The sequence below is a fragment of the Nycticebus coucang genome, chromosome 8 (assembly GCF_027406575.1).
Source record: "Nycticebus coucang isolate mNycCou1 chromosome 8, mNycCou1.pri, whole genome shotgun sequence".
NCBI classification, from domain to species: domain Eukaryota; kingdom Metazoa; phylum Chordata; class Mammalia; order Primates; family Lorisidae; genus Nycticebus; species Nycticebus coucang.
The window spans coordinates 41,467,502-41,490,021 of record NC_069787.1 but is presented as its reverse complement, the minus strand read 5'-3'; the positions used below and the strand labels follow the sequence as shown (position 1 = coordinate 41,490,021).

The 22,520-nt window shown below is 41.4% G+C and overlaps 2 protein-coding genes across 10 annotated transcripts in view; one reads left to right on the top strand and one right to left on the bottom strand.

Moving 5' to 3' along the window:
* The first annotated feature begins 4,881 nt into the window (after positions 1-4,881).
* Positions 4,882-16,608, top strand: KCTD6 (potassium channel tetramerization domain containing 6). Of its 6 annotated transcripts, none has more exons than XM_053600106.1 (4): positions 5,163-7,343; positions 10,785-10,889; positions 12,226-12,297; positions 15,204-16,608. In XM_053600106.1, exons 3-4 carry the CDS (start codon positions 12,271-12,273, stop codon positions 15,888-15,890), a joined length of 714 nt encoding a protein of 237 aa, XP_053456081.1. In that variant the 5' UTR covers positions 5,163-7,343; positions 10,785-10,889; positions 12,226-12,270; the 3' UTR covers positions 15,891-16,608. The 6 variants fall into 6 exon arrangements, with proteins under 6 accessions (XP_053456085.1, XP_053456082.1, XP_053456081.1 ...); XM_053600108.1 differs by lacking the exon at positions 5,163-7,343 and adding an exon at positions 7,355-9,821; XM_053600110.1 differs by lacking the exons at positions 5,163-7,343; positions 10,785-10,889 and adding an exon at positions 4,882-5,032.
* A 2,537-nt stretch (positions 16,609-19,145) lies between these two features.
* The window catches only part of ACOX2 (acyl-CoA oxidase 2), a 29,785-nt gene continuing 26,410 nt past the window's right edge, over positions 19,146-22,520 (bottom strand). For all 4 annotated transcript variants that reach the window (XM_053600318.1, XM_053600321.1, XM_053600319.1 and 1 more), the window contains one exon: positions 19,146-19,535. In XM_053600318.1, coding sequence (XP_053456293.1) covers positions 19,473-19,535 — 63 coding nt within the window. In that variant the 3' untranslated portion in view covers positions 19,146-19,472. The remainder of the gene's footprint in view (positions 19,536-22,520) is intronic.

The window sequence follows — 22,520 nt, the reverse complement described above, 5'->3', positions numbered from 1 at the left end:
GGGGGTGGCGAGGAGAGAGAGTTCAGGCTTGCACATGTTGCGGGTGCTGAGGCTGGACCGTGGGCTGCGGGCTGTGGAGGGGGAGAAACCCGCGGGGAGCCAGGCAGGATGGGGTTCTCCTTCCTCACACTTCACTCAGCCGGGTGGCCTGGATCTACGACGTCCCCTCTCCTTGCCTTTGGTCTCTCATCTGGGCTGCAGGGGGTGAGGGTGTCCTGCCTTCAGTTGTGAGGGTGTGGGGGCAGCCTCTGAGATAGCGCCTCCTGACTCCCTCTCCTGGTTTATACCCCGGTGAGGTACCCTCTCTGTGACCAAAATAACCCTGGTATGTCACTTTCCAGGTTGGCTCATAAAAGATGTTGTGGCTTCTGTCTTGCTCTCAGAACTCTTTTTTTTTTTTTTGCTTTCAGAACTCTTGCTCTGGAGGACACAAGCTCCATGTGGCCAGAATAGGCCCACTTGTGAGGAAGTGATGCCTTGTGCTGAAAGCCTAGTGAGTGAGGCTGAAAGCCAATTCTCCAGTCTTTGGGGGACTATAGCCCATGCCGACATCTGGACTGCCAGCTCGTGGGAGATATTGAACTGCTTCCGTGTTCTTGACCCACAGGAACTGTGAGATTATAAATGTGTCTTATTGCAAGCCCCTGCATTTTGGGATAATTTGTTATGTGGTGACAGATACCTGATATAGAGTCAAAACACTTTGCACAGTGCCTGGTATGTAGTTGGGACTATAGAATATGTGAGATCTATACTTCTGAAGTTCAGGAGAGAGGGCTGGGCTGGAGGTGTGGATTTGGCAGCCTTCAGCTTGGAGATAGGCATGGAATCCATGGGAGTGACCAAGGCAGAGGAGTGGATAGAGAGGAGAGGATGGTGCTGGACTGAAACTTGGGCACCAGTGGGGGTAAAGCAAGAAGACCCTGTTCATGAGCCTGAGAAGAGCTATAGAGGAAAAAGGAAAAATAGATTATGGCATCCTGGAAGCCAGGGGAAGAGGCTGTATCCTCAGGCGATATCACTGCAGAGAGACCTGACATGCATGATCTGAAGAGGTTCTTTTGGATTCAGCAACAAGGAGGATCCTGGTGCCCCAGGAAGAGCCATTTAGATGGAGAGGTGAGTGCTCAGGCCAGATTAGAGAGTGTGGGTTGACGTGTTAAGGGAGATAGGCAACAAAGCAGAAGAAAGGGAGGGGGACACTCAGCCAAAGGAGGTGAGGTCAACCAGGGAATGAGAGTTGGGAGGTAGAAGGGGAGTGAGGAAGGGGATTCAGAACTATTAGGCTTAATTCTTACCAACTGCTGCTTCCCTTCTGCCCTCCCAGCACCTGCTGGGTTTGGTTCCTTCTTGTAACCTTGTAGCTGCCATGATAAATAGCCCTTCCAGGCAGGCTTGGCCAAGGGGAAGACAAGGATCGTCCAGGCCATCTCTTTATTATGGGAGCCTGGATACTTGGTGGCCACCTGGAAAAGAGAAGCCTATTACAGGCAGTCACAAACCAGAAGCCAGCCTTCTCCCACGTGCTCATAACCCTGAGCTCTGTGGAGTCAAATAGCTTCTAACTGGATTCCACCCCAATCCTCCAAACCAGCAGATCCAGATGGTTTACAGGAGAATCCTAGAGAATACTCAAAAGTACCAAACATCCTAGACTAGTTAGTAGACTGTTATTCCTTCATTTATTTTATGAGGCTCATGTAATGTTGATGGCAAAACCAGACAAGGAGAGACTAAGAAAGGAAAACAGTAGGCATATGTCAGTCATAAACATGGATAGAAAAACCCTAAATAAAATATTAGCAAATGGAATCTAGCAGTATATTGAAGAAACCGTACATCATCAAGGTGAGTTTATTTCAGGAATGCACAGATGGTTAATATAATAAAATCCCAGATTGTAATTCATTACATTAGGGAGGAAAATTCTACATTTGATAAAATTCAGCACCCATTCATAGTAAAGCAAAATAGTGCTTCCTTACCCTGATAAAATGTATCTATCACAAATCCAGGCAGTGCCTGTGGCTCAAAGAGGTAGGGCACTGGCCCCATATGCTGGAGGTGGTGGGTTCAAACCCAGCCATGGCCAAAAACAGCAAAAAAAAAAAAAATCCACAACAAATACCATACTTGATGATACATTAGAACATCATGTTCTTGTGTCAAGAACATGACACAAATGCCCACTACCATCATTGCTATTCAACATGTGTGCAGGAGAATTTAGTCAGCATAATACAGAAAGGAAAAGGGTATAAAGACAGGACAGGAAGATACCAAACTGTCATGATTTGCGAGTTCTATGATTATTTATTGCATTTTTTGGCCGGGGCTGGGTTTGAACCCGCCACATCCAGCATATGAGGCTGGCACCTTACCCCTTTGAGCCACAGGCGCTGCCCAGGCTTTATGATTATTTATAGAACAAATTCAAGAGAACCTACAAAATTATTAGAACTATAAAATGAACTCTTTAGTTTGCTGAATACAATATAATTATATAAAAACCAACTTCAAAAAAAAAAAACAACTTCATTTCAATAACTATCAAACATTATAAAAAATAAAATTGAGGGCAGCACCTGTTGCTCAGTGGTTAGGGTGCTGAGGCAAGTGGGTTTGAACCCCGCCTGGGACCTGCTAAACAACAACAACAACAAAATAGCCAGGTGTTGTGGTGGGTGCCTGTAGTCCCAGCTACTTGGGAGGCTACTTGGGAGGCAAGAGAATGGCTTGAGCCCAAGAGTTTGAGATTGCTGTGAGCTATGATGCCACAGCACTCTACCAAGGGTGATAAGGTGAGACTCTGTCTCAAAATAAATAAAATAAAATAAAATAGAAAATACAATTTCCATTAGTTATAAAAACTTTAAGATACGAAGGAATAGGTTTGATAAAACCACTGACAAAGTTTACGCTTTCATTTTTTGTTTGGGGCAATGTAATAGATGCCCTGAGAAGGGAAATGACTCTTTCAAAGACACCAGTAAGTCAGAGGCAATTCTGGATTTTCAGTGGCATCAAATTCTGGAAATCTGAATGTTGGGTAATTTTGTTTTGGGCCTCTTGTGAAAAATAAAGCTCACTGTCTTCATCTCATTATAAAAAATACTCATGTTTTCTAGAAAATATGGAAAATTCAGAAGAACATTAAGAAGTAATAAGTCATTAACATTCCCATCCTATTGTCTGGAACAGTATGATCAATGGTTTGGGGTTATTTCCTTCAAAAATGTGTCATGTATGTTATGTTTTTAAAAATAAAATTAGGATTATGCTATATATATTACTTGGTGTGCTGATTATTTTCATACACTTTTCCCTGTATCCTCACCTTTTTTTTTTTTTTTTTTTTGTAGAGACAGAGTCTCACTGTACCACCCTCAGTAGAGTGCCGTGGCGTCACACGGCTCACAGCAACCTCTAACTCTTGGGCTTACGCGATTCTCTTGCCTCAGCCTCCCGAGCAGCTGGGACTACAGGCACCCGCCACAATGCCCGGCTATTTTTTGGTTGCAGTTTGGCCGGGGCTGGGCTTGAACCCGCCACCCTCGGTATATGGGGCCGGCGCCCTGCTCACTGAGCCACAGGCGCCGCCCTATCCTCACCTTTGTGAATGTGATAATGTAGCTCTCAGTATATTGATGAAACATATGCCATTTATTTAAGCTATCAATTTAAGTTTTTCTTTTTTTTTTTTGAGACAGTCTCACTTTGTTGCCCTTAGTAGAGTGCTATGGCCTTGTAGCTCACAGCAACCTCAAACTCTTAGGCTCAAGTGATCCTCTTGCCTCAGCCTCCCCAGTCGCTGGAACTACAGGCATCCTCCACAATGCCTGGCTATTTTTTTTAGAGACCGGGTCTTGCTCTCTAAAAAGGCTGGTCTCCAACTTCTGAGCTCAGGCAATCCACCCGCCTTGGCCTCCCAGAGTGCTAGGATTACAGGTATGAGCTGCTGTGTCCGGCTAATGTAAGTTTTTGGGAAAAAACCAAATATTAGATATGACTGTGATGCGTACACTGATGAGAAATTCCACTCTAGAGTCAACTCAGGCACATGTAGACATGAAACCCAAGTGCGTTTCTAAGGTCAGAGGTTATTTCCGGTGGAGGGAAATGATAAACCATTGTCATACAACTGGTCCCTTCTGGAAGGGGACAGCAACCTGGCCAGCAGGAAGTGAATGGGATTTGGTCTACTTATGGAGACCTATTAGTTCTGAAGCTTTAGGTAACTGCCCACTCCCTCCAGCCTTGGTTTCTTTCCTGAATTGGGGACAGTATCTGTGCCAACCTCATCTGGGGCCGAGCCCCTTCAGGCCTCAAAGCCTTTGCGTAAAGCCTTGCCTGCGAGGTTGGCTCTGCCCTCTCTACCTGGCTGCCCTTTGTTGCTTTTCGCTGCCTTGCCCTCCAGGCCGGATAGGTGGCCCCGGGGGCTTCCTCACAGTCCTTATTACGGCGGATTCCCCAACCAAGGGCAGGGCCTGCAGGGGTTCCGTCCGTCTGCCTGGCGGCCAGGTCCCCTTCCTTTCTCCATTTAAGCCTCTAATCACGCTCCTCCCAAGTTAATGCTCATAACTTGTCGTTATTCTATTAATTCTTCCTTGAGTCTTGTCTGTCTTCTCTCAAAAGCTCCCGTCTCTGTCTCGGTGGCCGCTGTACCCCCCAGGCCTGGCGCACGGTGGGAGCCCATACAAGTTCGTGAAATGACAGAAGAGACACAGCAGCGGAGACACTAGAGCTGAGGTCGCCGCGAAGAGCGGGCGGGGCAGGGCGGACCCCAGGCTGCGGTTGGAGGCGGGACGTGGGGGCGGGTTCTGGGCGGAGTCTCGTGGCTGTGGGGCGGGGCTTCAGGGCTGCTGCGGAGCCGGGCTGACCACACTGCTCAGGCTCAGCTCGTAGAGTTCCTCCGGCGCCAGGCCCTCTGGCTTCCAGCCCGAGCCGCCGTTAGGGGGCGCCCGCGCTCGTGGCGCCGCGGTTCTGCTGGGAAGGCGCCGCCCGCGCCGGGCTGCTGGGGCCGCAACTCCGGGTGCGTACTCAGTCGTCCCCTCTGCCGCCGCCGCCGCCGTCGGGCGCGGGCTCGCTTGTCCCCGCGCTCGCGCTCTCCGGCCGCCGGCATCTCCCGGCCCGGCCGCCGCCGCCGCGCAGTGAGTGGGACGGTCACGGGGTTTGCGGGGCCAGGGCGCGGAAGGGCCGGGCTTAAGGAGGGAGCCCGCGCAGAGCAAGCCGGGGAAGCCGGGCTGAGGAGGATCAGGGCGGGGGCTCGCTGAGAGGACCGCGGGGAACCCGAGCCGCGTGTCCCGGGGCTGGCACGAGCCTGCGGTGGGGGTGCCCGCGGCCAGGCCTGGGCCGGGTGTTCGGGGCCCGCCCGGCGAGGACGCGCGCTTTCGGCCGGCCCGGGTTCGGGGCTCCGGTGCGCGTCCCCCGCCCGGGCCGGGAGCATCGCCTGCCCTACGGCGGGGCGGGTCAGGTTGGGCGGCTTCGCTTGCGGGGCAGCAGCGAAGCACGGCCCGGACGGGGACACTCGGGGTTTGCTCGAAAATGATTGTTTCTGGGGGTGGTGCTTATTAGCCATTGCTTGCCCTAGTTTAAAGCATAAGACAGGTCTCAAAAACCCTGTCTTTAAGATTTTCTGCTCTGAAGAGACACTCAGATTGCAGCTGAGTTCTTTATGCTTAGATTTGTGTATGTCGTGGCATTTTTAATGCTTGATGTCAGAAGTGATAAATGGCCGTGGTAATGGGGAGCCCCTGCAGCACCTGCTGGGCTGACTGGTGGAGTCTGTCGAGGGGTGGGGTGGGACAGGGAAATGAAACGTGACAGAGATCCTGTTTGGATATTCTGCTTAAGTTATCATGTTTCTGTTCAAGTATACCAGTACTAGAACAAGTTGATAAATCCAATTTTAGGACTTGTGCCCAAGAACTTTGGGTGGCAATGTGACCCGGCATGACCTGGTTTGGCTAAGAATGTTGGGGGTGGCCTATATATCTCTTTCCATATCCCTCTGGCTTGTTCATTTTTTTTGCTGTCACAAATGCCCTAGTACTTGGGGTACAAGATGATTGGGATACAGCTTGGGGACAGCATTTAGTACAGGCCTGAGCCCAATATTGAGATGTTTTCAAATGAACAAATATATAGCTAGGTAGAGGAAAAGAATGTTTTTGTCAGCGGAGTTCGTAGGTTGAGAGAATTTCCACGTTGACTGAAAACCATCAGTCATTATTGATACTAGATTTTGCATAATGCCTTAGATAGGAAGGATGGAGAGTGGTGAAGATAGCCATAGATGCCATTTCAAAGTTTTGTAATTTGAATTTTCATAAATCATACTTAGCCCAAAGCATTACTACATGGAGGAATCTTAGGGCAAACTATGACTCTCCCAGTGTGTGTTGGATTCTGATATTGGGATGTGTTTATTTGGATTCAGCCTTACCTTGGAGATAATCCTGAGTCATGCTTTAAAGAAGTTCTGAGATCTAGAGCTCAGATGTCTGGACACACCCCTTTACCTGTGTGTAGTTCTCCCTTTTGGAGCTCTGGAGAGATTAGAAGCAAATTAAGAGGGCTCTTCTCCATATTTGCCCTGTGTGCATGCTGATGCTCTAAAGTACCTGTATTCACACTCTCAAGTTTCTCAATTTACCACAGAAATTTTGTTTATGCTACTGCCACTACTATTTTCACATTTGTGTAGTACTTGCCAGTTTACAGATGGTTTTATATTCATAATCTTATTTATTTTCTCCATTTCCCCAAAGAAGAAGCTGGGCATAAAGAATGAATCTCATAATTAGTAACAGACCAGAATTGAGCATTGGGGATACAGCCGTTTCCCACCCCCCACCAAGTTCTTTTTCCTTGTTTTGATCTGTTACCTTTTATGTTGTGCCTAACTAGTGTAATTACTTTTGGGAAGGTGGTATTATCAGGTTTTATCTCATGGAAACTGATGGTTAAAAGGAATTTTATAATACTAATGATTATATAAGATTTTAGGATTTTATGAGGAATTTTATAATACTACAGAGCTGACTGTTTGTGACTGTTCTTTAGCCTATAGCTCCTTTCTAGACCACATGGTTGAGAGAGGAGAGAGAACATAATTACTTAAAAAAAAAAAAAGTCCATTTCTTCAGTGGTTTTGTTAAGGATAATTTAACACTATAATCACATTATCCTTGTATGCCTGGTTACTTGTGCTGGCCTGTATGTGAATGTTAACCCGAAAGACTCCTTTAGATGTTGCTGAACTAGTTACTATAAAAAGTATTTCACTTTCAAACTCCCACGTTTCAAGAAAAGAAAAATTCAGTACAAAGGCAAATTTGAAGGTAAGTATAGATGGAGGAAATTTATTGAGCCTTCTGAATGCCAGACACAAAGGTTTCAGTAGAAAAACATTTTGAAGGGCTACCTGGAAACTCTGGGACGGCATAGTTACAGGGTTGAAGGTTTATATTGCAGTGTATAGGTTGTTTCATAGGAGTAGGTCTTTTCGCCCTGGGGAAGTTCTAGTCTGTTGCAAAAGTGATAAACCAGCAATTAAATTAGTTCATCATAAGTATAAATTCTGCAATTGCAATTCTGCAGTAGTGAGGAGAGTGGCATTTAGGGGCTCTTAGGTCGTTTTTAAAGTTACTAATTTGGCTTGGCGCCTCTAGCTTAGCAGCTAGGGCGCTGGAGCTGCGGGTTTGAACTCAGCCCGGGCCTGCCAAACAACAGTGACAACTACAACCAAAAAATGGCTGGGGGTTGTGGCAGGTGCCTATAGTCCCAGTTACTTGGGAGGCTGTGGCAAGATAATTGCTTACGTCCAAGAGTTTGAGGTTGCTGTGAGCTGTGACGCTACTGCACTCTACCGAGAGTGAGGTAGTGAGACTCTGTCTCAAAAATAAATAAATAAATAAAGTTACTAACTTATTGAATCATACATTCTTCAGATTTGCTACTTCAGAAAATTTATAAATTCTTTTAAGGCTTCTATAAATTCTTCAGTATATATATTTTTAACTTAGTTACCTGCTAACAGTACACTGTCAGAATTTATACATTAGTTGCAATAAACTTGAAGCTTAAACTTAGTGAATTTTTGTACTGTTGGATATTTTTTGGGAATGGTCATTGTTTCCACAAGAATTTTATTTGCATCAAGGTCAGATCTTTTCAGGTGAGCTGATTTTACACGGTCTGAAGGCTTTCTTTGAACTTTATAGTTGTTTGTGCTTGGTTGTATGCACTCTTTAAAAATGATCTTTAGTAAGGGAAGTCATTGTAAACAATTTTTTTTTTCATTGTTACCCTCATACTCTTCATTCCTGGCAATTTTTTTTTTTTTTTTTTTGTAGAGACAGAGTCTCACTTTATGGCCCTCAGTTGAGTGCCATGGCATCACACAGCTCACAGCAACCTCCAACTCCTGGGCTTAAGCAATTCTCCTGCCTCAGCCTCCAGAGTATCTGGGACTACAGGCGCCCGCCACAATGCCCGGCTATTTTTTGGTTGCAGTTCAGCTGGGGCTGGGTTTGAACCCGCCACCCTCGGTATATGGGGCCGACGCCTTACCGACTGAGCCACAGGCACCACTCCCATTCCTGGCAATTAAAAAAAAAAAAATTAAGCTATTTCTTTCCTCATCAAGGAAAACAGGCCCATTTGCTGCCCATTTTGAGATCTTCCTTCTGCTTGCCTGTCTTGTGGTCATTTTACTTCTCATTGAGCCCTCCATTGGAGACTGTGCCAAAAATGGAGAGAAGATGAATAGCAAATGAATAATTTTTTAATTGTTAGTAGTTCTGGAAAATGATTTAGTGGAAGAGATTGAAACTATTCTGGAAATTCTTTGGTATTGTGTTTTATTTCATTCATCTGCATTATCTCTGAGATATTTCAAATGGTCAAAAATTCAGAATTCAGCCTCGGCACCTGTAGCTCAAGCGGCTAAGGTGCCAGCCACATACACCAGAGCTGGTGGGTTCAAACCAGCCCATTGTTGTTGCCAAACAACAATGATAAATACAACCAAAAAATAGCTGGGCATTGTGGTGGGCACCTGTAGTCCCAGCTACTAGGGAGGCTGAGGCAAGGGAATTGCTTAAGCCCAGGAGTTGGAGGTTGCTGTGAGCTGTGATGCCACTGTACTGTAGCCAGGGCAACAGCTTGAGACTCTGTCTCAAAAAAAATTTAGAATTCAGAGGCTGATTACAATCCAGCTATTGGATAGCCAGGAATCTTCCTGCCTTTTTTTTTTTTTTTTTTTTACATTTCCACAGAGGATGTTTAAAAGCAAGGAGTAGAGATAAAAATTAAACCAATCAATACTATTTTTCCCTTTGAGCTCTTTAATGAACAATTTGATTTTAAAAGATAGTTTAGTCATTTTTATTGGAAATGACTAATAGTGACTTTGCTTCAGTTTATTTTGATGTATTTTATACACAAGTATAGTAAGGCTTTTGGGTGCTTTTAAAGAAACATAGTCTTATATAGATTCTCATAATTGCTTTCCTGAATTATTAAGCTTGAGGTTTCATTACATCTTTGTACCGGAACTTTGGCTTTGCTGTGGTATTCAGTGGTATCATTAATTTTCTTTTTATGACTGCTCAAGAAGTTATCTAGTTTTGATTTAACAGTAAAAAAAGGAATAGTGGACAGATATTGCAAAACAGCTGTAACATTGATGTCTGTTTTTTTTTTCCTTGTCTTTGGTCTTCTATTTCTTGTTTAACCATTTGGATATTCATGGATTGGAGTTCCTTTTTCTTACTGAAGACAGAGGATAGCAGCCACTTATTCACAGCAGTGAAGAGGTTCTTGCCATTTATTTATTTATTTATTTATTAGCCTCAAGAGAATGTTTACAAACCCATTATGACTGCTTAGTTAGGTTGAGGTACTGGAAAATTTGTAAATCCCTATTGGGTAGGAAGGGTTAATCGATGGCTATATAAGGAGTCGAAAGTTAATCCTTTTCAATTCTTAGTTTCTTGGATTCTGTTCTTTCAGTTACTATCCTAGGAGAGATCTAGACTAGAAGTCAGAAAACCCAAGTTCTTATTCAGTAACTTCTCAGTTGTGGGGCCTTGAGCTAGTCACTTAATCTGCCTTATTTTTCTTTTTTGCATCTCTAAAATGTGGATAGTAATACATGCTTGGTTTACTGTTATCAGAAGTGTTGTGAGGTGGGAAAGGCTTTCATATTCCTGCCTGTTTAAATTATTTCTTTGTTCTAGAATCCCTTTTCAGGTTGTCCAAGTTTTCTTTCAGAGTTCAACTGAGTGAGCTCTTCCCTGAAGTCCTCCATTTTCCCATTATGAATCTTGATCTTCTCCTCTGCTGGTCCATCTATTATATAGCACTTTTGAATTCTGTTCTGCACTTCAGTTGTCACATGTTGTCTTCTTTATAGATTGAAACCTCCATGAGGGCAAAGATTGTTCCACACAGGTTCCTCCCCCCACCCCATAGTTGACTTACAATAAATGTTGGTTGAATAAATGATTATTGAGGCTGTCCGTAATGAATACTTTGGATGATGGAAAGATGCCAAAGGTGAGCATCTTACCAGAATGTTTGGATGACTGATCTTTTATGTTGTTCAGTTACTAAATCCTTGGTTATCAGTAACGGAATCAGATGCAGGCAAGACAAATGGGCCAAGCCCATATCTTGGTTCTGTTTATTTCAGATACTATTTGTGAAGCAAGTCAGAGGACTGAAATGCTGTCATAACAACCCTGAATTTGACATTTGTTCCATTTCTCGCCCTGTAGCATGTGGAGGCCTAGCTATATCCAACTGCTGAGTGTAAAGAATAAAAACTGACTGCACATCTCTCAGTCCACATTTCAGCTTGTTTGTGTTGAAGAATTTGCAAGGTAGAGAAATAGATGCTTCAGGCTCTGATTTCAGCCCATGCTGTGCTATGCAAATGTTCTCTACATGCCTGAGTGACCTTTTGAGAAAGAGCCTTTGTGATCTTCTGTAGCCAGGGCTTGTTCTGGGAATTGTGTGCCAGATTCCTCTAAAAGTGGGAAAAGTGAATGTGTTCAAAGACCACATAAAAAAGCCAATGCATTTCCTGGGTGAATATGTATAAGTCCATGTTTCTTACTATCTCTTGCCAGAGCTTTTGAAATTTGCTCTGCAGTTTGCTTTGCAGTTTGATTTGAGGAACTGAAGTGTGTGAGAGGGAACTGACTAAGGCAATTCAATAGCAGGGAAACTGTTTAAGTGCTTTTGAATTGTAGATAAAAATAAATCACACTGTCATCCTTAGTATCTGAGCATTTCTGTGTCTTAAGGCTGGCTGTCCGTGAGTGCTGGCCGATTGACTCTTGTCCAGACCAGTAAGGTTGTTTTTTTTTTTTTTGTCCCAAATTATGCTTTAACAGATCTGGGATTTATTTCAATTATTTTCTATTTTCTTGTTGTACAAAGAGAAATACATCATTATAATCTATGTTATGATTAGTTTTTTATATTACAAAATAAACACCATTCTGATATATTTCTCTTGGAAAGAGAATAACTGGTGTCTTGGGAGATTTATAATTTGTATAGCTGAAATGCTGATGAAAAGAAGTTTTTCCTTTCTCCTTTTTAATGTTTAATTTTTATTTTTTGTTATTTAGAGTTTTTCGATGACATTTAATTATTTTTTCAAAATGTTAAGGAGGTACAAGTGTTTTTATTATATGGAGGAATTGAATAACGTTTAAGTCAGGGCTTTTAGTTTGCCTTTCACCAGAGTAGTGTCAATCGTGGACCACTAAGGATTTGAACCAGGATAAGGTTATTATCGTAATGTTCTCCTATAGATTCTAAAAACTGGATTTTCAGAGAAAAGAGGTAGATTTTTTTTTTCTTTTCTTGTTTTAGTTGTCCTCTCATGAAGATTCAGAGAGGTAGAATTTGAATGGCTGGTCTGCTTCCTAGGCTCTTCCTCCTTCCTTTTAAGTACAAGATAGCTCTTACTCTGAAAACTCTTCACTGTTTAGTTCCAGATGGGCTCCCTGAGGTAAGGACAGAGGACACACAGACAGCCCTGAGGGGTGTGCTTTCTTCCCCAGATCTTTGCATTGTATTAAGTTTTAGTAGAGCAAGAATGAGTACTTTTTCTGTTGTTTGTATTGCTCTGTTGGGAGAAAGAACCTTTTTTCTCTATTTTCATACTTTCATGTACTATCATATGTCTGGTTTATTTCTTCCCAGAGTTTCCCTGGAACCTGGGCTCCTGGAGACGCAGCGCTGGAGCAGATGGATAATGGAGACTGGGGCTATATGGTGAGTGGTTCTTGGAGATTGAAGGCTGACAAATACTTTCTGTGTATTTTCTTTTTTTTTGCAGTTTTTGGCTGGGGCTGGGTTTGAACCTGCCACCTCCGGCATATGGGGCCGGTGCTCTATCCTTTGAGCCACAGGCGCCACCTCTGTGTATCTTTTTTTCCCATTATGTATTCTCAGGTATAATATATCTTGTAAGATGAACATTATGAATTTGTGCAACTCTCTCCTCTCTTTTAATTAGTTTTGTTGGGTTTGGGGTGGTGGTGGTATCTTTTTCTTTTTTTTATTGTTAAATCATAGCTGTGTACATTAGTGCAATCGCCTGTACCCATTCTAAGATGCACCATAGATGTGGCCCCACCCATTACCCTCTCTCCACCAAAACCTTCCCCCTCCCTTCCCTTTCCTTGGCCCTTTCCCCATAGTCTTGTGCTATAGTTGGGTTATAGTCTTCATGTGAAAGCTATAATTTAGCTTCATAGTAGGGCTGAGTACACTGGATACTTTTCTTCCATTCCTGAGATACTTTGCTAAGAAGAATATGTTCCAGCTCCATCCACGTAAACATGAACGAGGTAAAGTCTCCATCTTTCTTTAAGGCTGCATAGTATTCCATGGTATACATGTACCACAATTTGCTAGTCCATTCATGGGTCGATGGGCACTTGGGCTTCTTTTTCTTTTTTTTTTTTTTTTTTTTTTGTAGAGACAGAGTCTCACTGTACCGCCCTCGGGTAGAGTGCCGTGGCGTCACACGGCTCACAGCAACCTCTAACTCTTGGGCTTACGTGATTCTCTTGCCTCAGCCTCCCGAGCAGCTGGGACTACAGGCGCCCGCCACAACGCCCGGCTATTTTTTTGTTGCAGTTTGGCCGGGGCTGGGTTTGAACCCGCCACCCTCGGCATATGGGGCCGGCACCCTACTCACTGAGCCACAGGCGCCGCCCTTCTTTTTCTTTTTTAAAATTAAAAAAATTTTTTTTCTTTTTTGCTAAAGATGGAGTCTTGCTATGTTGCTGGTCTCAAACTCCTGGCCTCAAGTGATCTCTCATCTTAGCCTCCCAAAGTGCTAGATTACAGGCATGAACCAACATGCCTGGCTGGTTTGATATTTTAATGGAAGCAAACTCAATGTGGACATTCAAAGTACTTTTTAAAATCACTTATTTGAAAGTTAACATTTTTTTTTTGTTTAAAGTATATTTGCTCATAAGATGCTTTCTTCATGGAATGGTGACTTCTAGAAGGGCACATTTATTTGTAGGTAGGGAGATTAATGACTGAGAAGTGCCTCTTCTCCCAATTATACTTCTCATGTGTACATGTGTCTTCCTATTTTTCTGTTCCTTTGGTAAGAAATATTTTACTTGTGTTATACTTGAAGTCAGCCTGTCCTTATTTTTTCTTAAACATGATTAAAATATGATTTTTTCTTAAATATGGTTTTGTTTTTTTTTTTTTTTTTTGTAGAGACATAGAGTCTCACTGTACCGCCCTCGGGTAGAGTGCTGTGGCGTCACACGGCTCACAGCAACCTCTAACTCTTGGGCTTACGCGATTCTCTTGCCTCAGCCTCCCGAGCAGCTAGGACTACAGGTGCCCGCCACAACGCCCGGCTGTTTTTTTGTTGCAGTTTTACCGGGGCTGGGTTTGAACCCACCACCCTCGGCATATGGGGCCGGCGCCCTACTCTCTGAGCCACAGGCGCTGTCCTTAAATATGGTTTCTAAAACTGAAGGTATGTATTAGAGAAGCTTGTTTTTCTTTTCTTTTCTTTTTTTTTTTTTTGCAGTTTTTGGCTGAGGCTGGGTTTGAACCCGCCACCTCTGGCATATGGGGCCAGCGCCCTACTCCTTTGAGCCATGAGAAGCTTGTTTTTCAAAATTAAAGGCCGGGTTGCAACATTAATGTTACAAAAGTGAATACACTATCAGATTATGATATTTTAAAGCTGCTGTTAGCCTTTGGGCATGTATTGCTTTTGTGGCTAGGTTGGGTCGACTAAACTGTATTTTAACTTAGTATTCGAAGCTATTACTTCCATGGAAAGGTTATCAAGATTAGATCTATACAAATTTTTATTTTTAAATTAAATTTCATGTTTCTTTTGTTCCTTTTTTATAAGAGAGAAAAACTCAAATATTGGAAGTACATGTCTTTATATTATCAGATCATTTTTATTCTATTCTATGTTAAATTGAGTTAAGAAAAACAAACGCGGGCGGCGCCTGTGGATCAGTCGGTAAGGCGCCGGCCCCATATACCGAGGGTGGCGGGTTCAAAACCGGCCTCGGCCAAACTGCAACCAAAAAAAAAAAAAAAAAAATAGCCGGGCGTTGTGGCGGGCGCCTGTAGTCCCAGCTACTCGGGAGGCTGAGGCAAGAGAATCGCTTAAGCCCAGGAGTTGGAGGTTGCTGTGAGCTGTGTGAGGCCACGGCACTCTACCGAGGGCCATAAAGTGGGACTCTGTCTGTACAAAAAAAAAAAAAAAAAAAAAAAAAAAAAAAAAAAAGAAAAACAAACGCATTTTTACAAAAATCAGAAAAAGACTTCAGAGTATATTTTAGCTTAGCTTTTCCTTTCTCATAAACTCTGACCTGAAAACTCCATAGATACTGGGCCTAAAGCTATGTAGCTCTGGAAGTCATCCCCTCCGTTCTTAGAGTAAAGCCTTACAGAATTCCATTTTTCCTTTTTCCTATTGAAGGCAAATGTTCCATCCCTTCATCTGGTTATGTTTATCACTGAAAGTAAAGCCATTTTGTGTTATAGGATTACTAAATGCATTTTAGCCTGAAGGTATTTTGTGCTTTGTTCAGTATCATTAATTTTCTTAATTTGTCAAAGTTAGGATTTAAAAATTTAAGATGACTGACTTTTTTTTTTTTTTTTTTTAATTTCAGATGACTGACCCAGTCACGTTAAATGTAGGTGGACACTTGTACACAACATCTCTAACCACATTGACTCGTTACCCGGATTCCATGCTTGGAGCTATGTTTGGGGGGGACTTCCCCACAGCTCGAGACCCTCAAGGCAATTACTTCATTGATCGAGATGGACCTCTTTTCCGATATGTCCTCAACTTCTTAAGAACTTCAGAGTTGACCTTACCCCTGGATTTTAAGGAATTTGATCTGCTTCGAAAAGAAGCAGACTTTTACCAGATTGAGCCATTGATTCAGTGTCTCAATGACCCCAAGCCTTTGTATCCTATGGATACTTTTGAAGAAGTTGTGGAGCTATCTAGTACTCGGAAGCTTTCTAAGTACTCCAATCCAGTGGCTGTCATTATAACCCAATTAACCATCACCACCAAGGTCCATTCCTTACTAGAAGGCATCTCAAATTATTTTACCAAGTGGAATAAGCACATGATGGACACCAGAGACTGCCAGGTTTCCTTTACTTTTGGACCCTGTGATTATCATCAGGAAGTTTCTCTTAGGGTTCACCTGATGGAATACATTACAAAACAAGGCTTCACAATCCGCAACACCCGGGTGCATCACATGAGTGAGCGGGCCAACGAGAACACAGTGGAGCACAACTGGACTTTCTGTAGACTAGCCCGGAAGACAGATGACTGATTGCCAGCTCCACGAGAAGTTCTTGGAAACTGACTCCAGGAAATGGAAGAGACTGATTTTTGTTTTTAATCACAGTGTGGGATTTTTTTTTTCCTTTTAAATATTTGTATTTATTTGAAGGCAGTGAGGACCAGAAGGAAGATTTGTGCTTTAGCAGACTCCTCCATGTTTTGTTCCCTTCAGCCTGAGTATGCATGTGCCTGTTCACAGTCTCTAGATACCTTTTTTATAAAAAGAAGTCTGAAAATCATTATGGTATATAATCTATCCTTAACAGAGCTTTTTTTTATTACAGTGCTAAAATGATTTCTGATAAAATGGTCCCTAACTCAACTAGAAGGCTGAAAATACAGGGATGAAAGAATAAGCATAGAGTACTCATGATGCCTTTGAGAAAAATCAGAACATCATGCAGGGTGACCTAGTTTCCAAAACAATAAGTAGTATTGTAATATTAAAGGAGAACTGTTCCAATCATTAAAAAGTACTTATTAAGTACTGCTTTTTACAGTTATGACAACTGTTTCTTTCTATGCATATAGATCAAGGAACCAAATATCTGTAGCCATGGAAATGTCTAACTAGAAATATTTATATTGGATTCTGAATACAAAATGTCCCTGTGGTAGAAATCTTATGCCTGGTGCAGTATAATTCCCAAATGTACTGTTGACCAGGAAAAAAAAAACCTAATAAAAAATGAAATATGAAAATTAAATTTGTGTTTATTAATTATTATTAAGGGGTAAACATCATAGTCCTTGTCTAAAGTAAGCCTTGTCTGTCTTATAGCCTGGTATTTATTGCCTATAGCACATTTACATTTGATCTATAGGTTGCAGTTTATAAAAACTCTATTGTGTTAACTGAAGGAAGCATGGATGGAATTATTAATTTTGTCTAAAAGTGCGTATTTGAGCAGTGAACATAGTTTGACAAATTTTTTCAAATAGGACTTACATTGAAGAGTATACATTTTTGTCATAGTTGTGAATATGACCATTATTTCAGCTTTGTGCTAAGCACAGGGACAAGACTCTATAACCACTTTCCTGTGGCCACCACACATCTATTTTGTTATCAAAGTTAAGTTGTATTTCTGAGGAAAGAAACAAGCTCCAGAAGGATCTGGAACAGTTATTTCATTGTAGTTGTCTTACTTTGCATAGTTCATTTGATTCTATTTCATGAAAGTTACAGGAAAGAGTATTTTAATCTTAGTGAGACTTCCTAGTTTGCTAGAATACTTTATAAAAGGAATTCACAGTTTCTTCACTATTTTCTAAGAGCAAAATGGAGCTCTGAGACTGTGCGCTCTGGGGTAGACAAGTCACTCCTTTTTTTCCTTCTTGGTAAGAAGATTCTGAGATTCTCTGCAAGGAAGATTAGAACACTTACATCCATTTTTGCCCATGTCTTTCTTTCTTTTTTTTCTTTTGCCCATCTTTTTCTGAAAATTTATTTTCGGATTTGACAAATGGCCAATATGCAGAAACCTGTAATTACCCTGTTCTCTTCAAACAAAAATCCCTTAAAGTTATTGACAGGCTGCTGTGGTTTCAGTAAATCAATGTACTAGTACAGGTTATCTTTTAAAAAATATTGTCTCCTGGGCGGCGTCTGTGGCTCAAAGGAGTAGGGTGCCGGCCCCATATGCCGAAGGTGGTGGGTTCAAACCCAGCCCTGGCCAAAAACTGCAAAAATAAAAAAGTCTCCTATTTAAAATTGATTGATGGTTATCTGAAAAAAAAAAACAAAACAACAACCAGTTATGTGTAGTTGAACAAGCTAAGGCCAATGTGAATTAAAATGATTTGGGTTGAAAATAGGTGTGTAAATAAGAATAATAATAGTTCTTAAGTTTTTAAGAGTTAAGAACTTATGAGGTCTCTTCCTTGTCTGGTTTACTGGAGATAAGTTTGCTTTGGGTAAATTTTATCAGATTCACTAATATTATTTTTTTTTTGAGACAGAGTCTCACTATGTTGCCCTTGGTAGAATGCCATGAAGTCACAACTCACAGCAACTTCAAACTCTTGGGCTTAAGTGATTCTCTTGCCTCAGCTTCCCAGGGTGTGCGGTGGCTTAGCCGAGGCTGGTGGATCACTTGAGCTCACAGGTTCGAGACCAGCTTGAGCAAGAGTGAGACCCTGTTTTTTAAAAAAATGTCTCTTAAAAAAATAGCCAGGTGTTGTGGCAGGCTCCTGGAGTCCCAGCTACTCAGGAGGCTGAGGCAAGAGAATGGCTTGAGCCCAAGAGTTTGAGGTCGCTGTGAGCTAGGATGCCATTATACTCTATTGGGATGACAAAGTAAGACTGTCTCCAAAAAAAAAAAAAAAAAAGATTATTAATTAAATTACTTTTGAAAACACAGTAAGTATATTCTTTTTTTTTTTTTTTTTTAACTTTTTTGTTGACCAATATGATTTAAGTGTGCCGTGGAAGTTTAACTATAGGTTCAAGTGTGCTGTGAGATAAAACAGGTTGAAAAACACTGCGCTAGGGTGATGCTGACCACTGCCTTGAGCTGCAGTTGTGCTGTAAAACACTATGAATACTGATTCTTATTTTTCTTCTTACTATTTTTTTTTTTGAGACAGAGTTTCAAGTTGTTGCCCTTGGTAGAGTGCCGTAACGTCACAGCTCACGGAAACCTCAAACTCTTGGGCTTAAGTGATTCTCTTGCCTCAGCCTCCCGAGTAGCTGGGACTACAGGCGCCCACCACAACGCCCGGCTGTTTTTTTTGTTGTAGTTGTCATTGTTTAGCTGACCCAGGCTGGGTTCGAACCCACCAGCGTAGGTGTATGTGGCCAGTGCCATAACCACTGTGCTACAGGTGCCAAGCCAGGTTCAGTAATTATTAACAACTAAATGATTACATGAGTAAATTAGAAATAGTAGCAGTTGAGATTTTTTTGCAATTTGTCTAGTAACATTTAATTTTAAGTGTTTTTTCTAGTTAGGTAATTGAAAATGATATGAAAAATGTACCTTGAAGATTTTGGGTAGTTTGAGATATCTGTTTTTATGAAATTCCAAATCATTTTCACTTGGGAAGACTTGATTTTTAAAAATGGATACTTAGTTGTATTCTTAGGGCTCTATTTTGTTTAGATTACATCAAGTGTAGGCACTTTGTGGGGAGTGTATTGTATCTGCCCTTTTAAACCTAAGGATGAATGTGTACTAAAGACAGAAGTGTTAACGAGTGAGTTTACTTTCTACATCTAAAGCAAAGCCTGATATTAAATCAAATAGATGCTACAAATGTATAGTGGTACTGTTTTTTATTGTGGGAAAATTCAAACATTTGAAAGTAGACAAGAACACCCATGTACAACGCATCTACCCATTGACCAGCTTCGGTAACTGTTCCCTTGTGCCTTTTCCTTCTGTGAATTATTTTAAGTAAATCACAGATACTATTTCACAGTTAATACTTCCGACTGTATCTTAAAAGATAACACTTCTAATACATATATATGTGCACATAAAATTTTTTAAATTTTAATTATATACATGTGCCATAGTACCATTACCATGCAGTGGTGTTGCTTGCTTCTTGTAGACTGTTGGTTATTTCATAGCTTGGATCTCCCACTTTGTAATAATGGTCTTATGTATTTCTCATAGGCAGGGTTCCCCTGTTTGTAGAAAGAAATGCATTATTAAGACAGGATATTTCTGCCAGGATTAATGACTTTTACTTTCAAAACAAATCTTTAGCTTCAAAAAGGTAACATTACATAAGATTCTTGATTTTTAAATTATTTTTAAAATTCATGTTATGTGAACATATGGAGAAACATTTTTCCAAAGGGCATCCTTCCTTTTCTCATGCAGATTTTAAATTGTGGATGCAGGTGGCCAATTAAGAACACTGCTTATCATTTGCTTTTGGAATTTAATACAAATAAAAGGCTTGACTCTTTGAGGTTCTTTGAAATTGAACATTAACCCATAAAGCAAGGAACCATGTAGTTGACTCAGGTAAGCAGCATGCTAGGTCAGAATAGTTTATCCCCTTTGTTCTCCCATGCAGTGTTTTGATTCTTTCATAGCTTTAGCCTCATGTTTAATAATATCTACTTTTTTTTCCTTGTCTACACTAAAACTATAAGGTACTTGAACAGTAGTCTATGACTGTTGTTCTCTCCTGTATTCTTAGTAGTTAGGCACTTAGTTTTTGGCACGTGTGCTCAGTAAATATTTGTTGAATGATTGAACGCATGAATCTATTGGCCGAATTTTTACATTAGAATAATAGGGGGAAAATCAGATTCTTGTTTTCAAATTATCCCCAATGATTCCCTCCATTGCTTGCATCTCTAGGGGATCACCTAGATGTGAGTTCACGTTTCTCCACTATGGAGAAACTGGCTTGAAATAGCATTAAAATCAGGAAAAAAGCCAAAAAGCAGACATGGAGTAAGCCAAGAGAGCACATCATTGTCTGGGGATAAAGCTCAACACAAATGGCCCCAGACAGACAGATGCTCCCCTGTGATTCTAAGATGTTTAACTTTCTTTTGGTAGAAAAATGCCAGTGAAATGTATTCCTGTTTAAACTTTTGTGTCTATGGAGCATGTTTCAATATAGGTGCTGTTTTAATTTCTTTGAAGTACCTGTAGGATGCCTTTTTCTACTAATGCAAATGAGGAAGAATCTCTCGTATCGCAGCTTCAAAATTACCTATACACGTAACAGATTAGAAAAATACACTTTAAAAGTGCTGTTTAGGAGATCTCTCTCTAAAGGAGCCAGAAATGTATTGTTTGATCACGTGGCTATATATTAGCAGTCAGCTGGGTGTCATTTTAACTAACTGGAAACTGTTCTCCAAGGTCACTTGTAAGTTCACATTCCTGACGGTAGGTGAGCCTATGCATGAAGGGCCACAGCCCTGCACAGTGTCACCTTTTTAGCAAGATAATAGAAGCTAGGATGACAAGAGTCTGTAGCATTGTATATGCAAGAGGTTTCTTCCTTTCACTATGTAGGTTATAAAACCATGTTCATTTGTTTATTCCTGAAACATGGAGTGTCTACTCTTAATATCCTGGAGTTAAGAAGGTGAGAAGACGCCATTGTTGTCCTCAGTCAAGTGGAAGGAGATACCGAAAAGTCATCAACGTGTTACCAAATCTGTCAACACTATGGGTCACTCATGCCTCTCATTTAGCTAAGCCTGTTCTTACGTAGTCTCCAGATTAAAGTCTTTTAGAATAAATATTACACACAACATGAGAAATAAGGAAAGCCCCCTACATTCTTCAGTGAAGATGAAGAATCAAGAGAACTGGAATGTTTCCTGTGTTGCCAGTAAAACAGGTTTGAGCTACACGTGTATACAATAGCATTTCCTGACTGGTGTTCACAGGACAGGCTTTTCTCTAGAGCACCAAAGGGCCAACATTTATCTTTAGATGGTGGGAGTCAGTCTGTAGTGGGAGGACTGCTGTATTTTTATGCCAGGATTTAAATGTTAGAAGTGGAAAGACCTAATTATTAGAAAAAGTAATGTCTTGGACGTAGGTTAACTGTAAGTTGTTCTCTTTCTTTGTTGAGTTAAAAGGATGTCTTCTTGGGGACAGGGGATGACCGAAATGGATTGGCCTTCTATCTCACAACCATCTTGAGGGTAACTGGTTGTGCTATAACTTTAGATAATCACATTAAATTAAGCTCTGAGGTATGACAGGCTGCAAATTGTTAAGAGCAAGTCTAACACCATGCTAAGTGTGAATGAAAGCCTGAGAGTTGCCAATTTGATGAGGTGTGAAGACACCTTTTCTGAAATTGGACTGAAGAGATAAAAAAGAAAGCTTTACCATCTGAATAACATATTTGCATTATAAAACTTAAAATAATCTGTTGTGTACCTAAAGAATTTTTGTTTTGATTATCTGTGTCAAATCTATTAAATACTGGTTCCCTAAATTCTAAATACAGGGTCTATTTCTTCACTTCAGTTAATGTATTCGTTGATTATTCAAAGCTTTTCCCAAAGAGGCACACAGCAGACAGTCTGGGACCCTGGCCATAGGCTGTTGGGGTTTTATGAGTTCTCTGCCTCTTCTCACTATTAATGATGTAGAGGCTGGATGTTTTTTCTAGGACATCTGGGGATCTTTTTGCCATAACCTTTGTAGATTGTTATTTATACGGTTTTCTGGGGATAGTGTAGCAGTTTTTGCGCCTGGGGTTCCTTGCAGGGGTGTCCAGCCTTTTTTCTTTTCTGTTGCACATTGGATGAAGAAGAGTTGTCCTGGGACACATATTAAATACACAAACACTAACAAAAACTGATGAGCAAAAAAAAGTCCATGTATACTTTTCATGATATCTGCCACCACAGATAAGCAAAAAAGTCCTCATATAATTTGCATGTGGCCCACAGGCTGCAGGTTGGACACCCCTGCAAGGAGGGAGGCTTCTCTAGCAGGCAGTCAGGTCTGAGAGAGATCAACCCCAAACTTCCCAATCCCTCTGAATATCCACTTTTATCTACACAAAACAGTTAAAAGGCTGAAAATAAGATGGTTAAATCACAATAGTGATTTATCTCCTCATTTTTGTTACTTAAAAGCCAGTTTGCCACTCTGTATACACCCTTGGGTATGTCAAA

Excerpts from the sequence above, each read along its gene's own strand:
- KCTD6 (XM_053600105.1), top strand. The coding sequence starts at position 7,227 with ATGTTAACCCGAAAGACTCCTTTAGATGTTGCTGAACTAGTTACTATA. Across the intron at positions 7,344-12,225 it reads GTACAAAGGCAAATTTGAAG|AGTTTCCCTGGAACCTGGGC; the intron begins GTAAGTATAGAT and ends ATTTCTTCCCAG. Across the intron at positions 12,298-15,203 it reads ATGGAGACTGGGGCTATATG|ATGACTGACCCAGTCACGTT; the intron begins GTGAGTGGTTCT and ends TTTTAATTTCAG.